Source organism: Microcebus murinus, chromosome 7 (genome assembly GCF_040939455.1).
Source record: "Microcebus murinus isolate Inina chromosome 7, M.murinus_Inina_mat1.0, whole genome shotgun sequence".
NCBI lineage: Eukaryota > Metazoa > Chordata > Mammalia > Primates > Cheirogaleidae > Microcebus > Microcebus murinus.
Genome location: NC_134110.1, coordinates 6,894,039 through 6,900,038, shown reverse-complemented (window position 1 = coordinate 6,900,038; position 6,000 = coordinate 6,894,039). Strand labels below are relative to the sequence as shown.

The window sequence follows — 6,000 nt, the reverse complement described above, 5'->3', positions numbered from 1 at the left end:
AAAACCTCTTGGTTTTTGACCCAGAGTTCAGATCACCAGCGCCCTGCAGGAGAGGCGGGCAGGCCTGTCTCCGTGGATCTTGGGAAAGTTTCTGCCAAGTTGGCGCATGTCAGTGCTGCACGGGGGAGGAAGTTGGTCGGGGAAGACGGCCTGTGAAAGGCAGCCCCCCTTGACAAGCACAGACGCGGGGTCTCTGACTTGCCTGCCTGGCTCCCTGCCAACAGCCCCCAAACTCACCAGCTGTCAGACCGTCTCTACTTGCCTTCTACACACAGTTTCTTGCCACTGGTAACTTTTCTTCCTCACCCTTCTCACCTTTCATATTTTTCTCTTATTTGTAACAAGCAAGCTTTAAACAAAGCAGGTAGAAGCAGAGCACAGCTTTATTTTTTTTTTAACTGAAAGGAACTCTAAAAATACCTATTCCAACCGCTTGTCTCAAATGAGAAATCTGATCATCTGAGAGATTAGCTGATTTAGACGAGATCATGTAGGTAACTCAGAGCAAAACTAGAAGTGCTGACGGTCTTTCCACATTGCTAACTAACGTCTGATGTCCCCTCTGGTCTCCTGGCACGGCTGACCGGCTTTTCGTTACCATGCAGCCCAGAAGCTGGCCGGCAGCTCTCCTGTTGGCGTTGGTTTCCATAGTGTTTAGCACCAAAAAAATACTTGCACTAGGGTATTCTGCAAAGTAAGCATCACCAGAGAAGAACATTAACGTTCAACCTGAACCCAGAAGGACCAAGGATCCTTTGCTCCCGGTGGGAAGCCTCTCTCCAGGGGTAATTTGTGCATGATCTGCTGAGTGGAAGAAGCAAGTCCTTCGTCTTGTGTGTTGACTAGAGGAGGCTTAGTGACCCCCGAGGTCCACTCAGCGTTCAGGAGTATCATGAGAGGGCAGGATAAGGTTTATATCCAAAGCAAAGAAGAACTAGGAGGGCCCTTGGCCATGACACCCTACTACAAGGTGGACATCCAACAGAAAAGTCACTCTTGCTCGGTCCAGGAGAGGACCAGGTGAGGATGGCATGGCAGGGACATCAGCCTGGGTGCCCTGGAACCAACAGTCACAGTGGAGCTTGCTTTAAGCTAAGCTCTCGGAGTCCAATCTGGCACCATTTTCTAGAATGTAGATTTTGGTATGGGGGGGAGGGGATGAAGGTAGGGTGGACTGGGGTGGCCAAATTGGCTAATGGGATGCCATTTCAAGACTCATTTAACCACATTAGGCTCTTAATAAATAAATAAATAAATAGAACGACCGCTGACGATGCTTTTCTGGTATGTAGCAACGCCGGCGAGGGGAACAAGACCAAACGCCCCCTCCTAGTCATCTCAGAAACTTCGGACTCTGAATTGTTGTGACGTGGGGACAAAGGAGGAGTGTGTTGTTGGCACTCATCCCTGCCCACGCCCAGGGAGCCCTCAGAGGCAACTGCCCTCCGTCCATGCGGGGCCTGGGGAGGGCTGTCCTGGCATCCCAGAGTGGCACCGAGAAACATGACACAGCGACTCAACATAGCCAGAGTCTAAGAATTCAGAGCTAGAAGGAGTCAGGGATCAGCAGGTGCACCCCTCGTTTTGCAGATGGGGAAACCAAGACACAGTGGGGTGAGTCTTATCAGTCCTGTCCCAGTACAGGAGAAATAATACACTGCACAGCCCCCCAGAGCTGTAGCGTACCCCTGCATTGCCATAGCCCTCCTCTCTGCCTCCTCTACTCTCCGAAATTTTGTTTTTTTCTACCTGCTGAGGTTGAAAACTCAAGGCATGAAACAGACTCTGCACGAAGAGGACAGCAAGGGCAGGGCCTACCTCTCTGCGGCTGCTCCCTGCCCCGCCACCCCGTCTCTTGGACTCTTCCCCAGGCAGCTGCTTACGAGGGACATGGCGCAGACATGACCCCGGAGCCAGCACGAAGGCCCGTGGGACTAAGGCGCCAGCAAGGTGACAACTGCCGTCCCCTGCAGGGCTCCTCATCCCCAGGGGAAATGCCTTTTCTCACTAGGCCAGGACGACTCCGAGCTCTGAGCTGAAACCCCAGCCTAGGCCGCATTCCCAGTCGCCCAGCAACCTCCAACCCGTTTCCTTTTCCTTCTTCCCAGCCCGTCGGTGACTATGAGGTTCCAGAAACATACTGTCTAGAAGAAGCCACACTGCGTCTGCTTGGGGGAGGATGAGGGAGAAGGGAAGCACCAGGAGCCTTGGGACCTCACTCCTAACCAGAAGACACCTGCCCCTCCGGCCCCTCCAGATCGCTCCTGCCCCCAACACCTTTTCCCCAGTTACCCGGATCAAAGCCAGGCTACGTAGTAGCATCATCCAGCGCTCACTGCCCCGGCGCAGACCAAGGACCCCCGGGGAAAGAACAGAGGGGTAATTGCGTGGGATGGCAAAGGGTCCTCTTGAGGTGATCAGTCCAAAGAGCCTGTCCCGAAAGCCCCCAGGGCCGGGCGCGCAGCACCATGTGAGACCCACCCGCACCCCGCTGCCCCAGTCCCCTCCCCGCCCAGCTGGGCAGCCTCGCTGACCGATCCCAACCACGGCTACAATCTGAGCACAGCTCTTTTCTATTTGAATAAAAACATTGGTGGGTCTAAAAAAAAGAAGCAAAACCACACACACATAATTCAGTTCTGAACCCCGCACAGGGATGCCCACACTTCAGCTGCCTCTGGCGATGGCCGGGGCGCCCGGGCTGCCGCAGGCCCTGCCCTGCCGTGGCTGAGGAGGAAGCAGCAGCCAGAGACCACCGAGGCTGCAGTTAGGCAAAGGTCAGTCCGCTCGGTAGCTCTGTGCTCGGGGTGAGGCGGCCGGGCCGGGTGGCCTGGGAGGAGCACGTCCTCTCCTCCCCAGCAGGAGGGCCCTGTGGGGCCCGGCTGTTGGTCTCCACGGCATTTCGTTGTCATGTGTCAGGGAGGCCCAGAGATCTGCCCTGCTGTGGTCCTCGGCAGCCACAGGGAAGGGGGTGACCCCCTGGTGCCGAGGCAGAGGGAGCTGGCCCCAGCCCAGCCATGTCCTGTTTCTCCCTGGTCAGGCCTCGGTCCTCATTGCGATGCCAAGCCAGTGGTGCCGGCCGCTCATCGGACATCTCCCAGACAAGCCTCAGCCCCTCCCCCCACCCCAGCCCACAAAAGCGATTTCTCAGCCCTTGCATTTTCGCAGCAGCTCAAAGGCAGATGCATCAATCCTCCCAGGGGCTGGAAACGTGAGGGGAATGCCAAGGTGCCCGGTGCAGGTGCCAAGTCGGTTCTCCCCTGCCGGCTCCTGCCTGCTCCACTGCCTGGCTCCCTAAGACGCTGCCCCTGCCTCTCACTGGACCTGGCTGCCTTCCCTGGGGCTTGGGGAGGCTCAGCAAGTGGGGCTGGGATATAGGGACGCGGGGTGAGGAAATGAGGGGACCCGGTGGGGGCATCCCTTATATTGACCCACACGCAACTCAGTCTCTTGCTCTTGGAGCCCCGAAGCCCTGTGTCTACATTCACAGACAATAGGAGGGAGCCGTTTCCTAATCCCCCAAACTCCCCAAGGGCTGAAAATGGCAGGGGAGGGGCAAGGAGTCTGTCCAGTGATGGAGAGACGGGTGGCAGTGGCTGGTCAGGGTTCAGGTTTCAGCTGTTTTTTCTTCTGTGGTTCTTTTAGTCCAGAAAGTCCAGTTCTTTAAGTTCAGAGGATAGAATGGCACATCCTTTCCATATGTAGCAAGAAGTTTACACCCAAGCTGGATGCTTTCTGCTCTCATCTAGGTTTTGTGTTGTGGTGGTGGTGTTTGTTCCATGTTTACCCGTAGGTGATTCCCAGAAGCATGTAGACTTCTTAGAATGGACACATTAGAAAACTGTTCTGAAGTGGAGAAGACAGGGCAGAGTGTGGAGGCAGCAATCAGAGGAGACAAGGGCTGCCACCAGTGCCCGGTCCGGCGTCATCTCCCTGCGGGCTGTGCGCGAGCACTCTCTGCAGGGATGGCTCGTGGCCCTGGCTCCTCCCTCCCAAAGCTCCCACCCCAAAGATTGTCTCTGCACAGTCAAGGTCTTCTACTTGCAAAAGCCAGAGCTAAAGAAGCACGGGCCATAGCTTCAGTCAAAAGGAATTTTCATTCGCATTAATATTTAAGATTTTTCTGAGTTGTTAAAGTCTTGTGGTTTTCCATATCAGCAGCTTCTCTCTGTATTAGAGAAGGTGTCTCTCTGTAGATATAGATAGATAGATAGTTAGATATATAAATATATATATATATATATATGCCAAACTGCCTTACAGCGTTTTTTTCTTTCTTTTTTTTTTTTTTTCCTTTTTTCAGTGTTGTATGTGTAGCAGGCACTTGAGTTTATATGAAGATGTTCGCTTCAGTCGAGGATGGAGGAGAGGAGTGGTGAGGTGGTTAGGAGAGATGTGAGGTGGGGAGGGAGGAGGCGACAGAGTATGACTTTGTGACCACCGGCCACTAGCCGAGAACGTCCAGGTAGATGGGGGTGGCCTTCCCCAGTGCATGGAGGATTTTGTAGATCTCCTTGATGTTCAGCCGCTGCTGTGGTTCCCTCTGCCAGCACCCCAGCATGACGTCGTACACCTCTTTGGGGCAGACTCGAGGCCGCTCCAAAACACGACCTTGGGTAATGCACTCAATGACCTGAAAAAGGGGGAGAACGAGTAGATTACATCCGAAGCCCAGACTTGGCCCTGTGGCTCATAGTCAGCGAAAGGCGACACCTTCATGCATTAGCGTCAGTGCAGAGCCCAGGTACCCACCGGCGTGGGCTGGAGGCCGCGCTGACTCTCATGTCTGTCCTGTGCATGGGTTAGGGAGCAATGAACGGCCCTGGCTGCTGCCCTTTGACCCCACCTCTTGGGCCAGACCCATGCCGACCACTGACTCCCACACACACCCTTCCCTTCCACGTCACACCTCTTCTCTCGTCCTGAATCTCATCTGGGTGACTGAGCTGCATTCATTTTCCACCTAGAAGGGGAGACTGGCTTCTGACCTGTCCCTCCCCCTCCCCCTCCCAGGAGCCCACCTGCCTTTGAAGCCCCCTTGAAGGAGCTCTGCCCCATCTGGCCCCTGCATGCCCGTCTCCCCTCAGCCCCCACTCCTGGCGAGCTCCCCTCTGTGCACGCCACCACACTTGCCCATGAGCCATTACATTGTGTGCTTTCTCAGCAACTCCCATCCTCCCATGTCTTAAAGTCTCTAACACTGAGACTAACCGCCTGGCCCACCACTGCCCGCTGGACAGACCGTGCAAGGCAGCTCATCTCTCGGGTCTCAGGTCCCCGGCGGTAAGATGGAGGCCAAACACCTGTCTAGTGTTGTAAGGACCAAATCAGGCCAGGAAAAGGGACTGTATGGCCCAACGTACTGCAGGGTAGCCATAAGGAGGCTTTGGAAGAAAACTAAGAATGTGTGACTGGACCAACCCCACTAGGCCACCTGAGAACCACGTGTGGAAATTGCGATTCATTCAGTTCCTCAAAAATACTTCTTTGCTGATACCAAATACGTGCATGTTCAAGGTTTCACCTTCTAGTTTTCAGGTTAGTTTTAACTTCTCCCTAATTCTACCACTGTGTGACTCTGGAAGAGTTACTTACCCTGAACTTCAGTTTTTGCATTTAAAGATTGGTTGTGATGACAAAAATACACAGAATAATCTCTAGTTCAGCCACTGAGCAAATGTTATTTCCCTGCTCCGTCCCCATTAGTCTGTATTTAATCAGGCGGAGCACTGCCTTTCTCCTCTTTGCATCTCCCTGCACTGCCCAGCCGTGCCTTGTCCCCTGTGTCATCGCACGTCACTCTGACTTTGGAGGACCTGTCGAGCCACCACGGTGCTAGCAGCCCCCCAGCTATGCCCACCTGGAGTCCGTGCCTGCCCACCAGGCTCATTTTCTTACCAGCCTGAAAGGTCTGTAGTCGCTTACATTCCCCAATCTTATTACAGCCCTGTCCCCAGCCCCCATGACCTTCACCTCCATGAAAAGGGATCCAGTTCTAAC

At 54.4% G+C, this 6,000-nt stretch overlaps 1 protein-coding gene across 3 annotated transcripts in view; it reads right to left on the bottom strand.

The window, feature by feature from the left end:
• Window positions 1–323: 323 nt before the first annotated feature.
• The window catches only part of NTRK3 (neurotrophic receptor tyrosine kinase 3), a 347,621-nt gene continuing 341,944 nt past the window's right edge, over window positions 324–6,000 (bottom strand). For all 3 annotated transcript variants that reach the window (XM_076004767.1, XM_020289075.2, XM_076004765.1), the window contains one exon: window positions 324–4,633. In XM_076004767.1, the coding sequence (XP_075860882.1) occupies window positions 4,448–4,633 (186 nt within the window). In that variant the 3' untranslated portion in view covers window positions 324–4,447. The remainder of the gene's footprint in view (window positions 4,634–6,000) is intronic.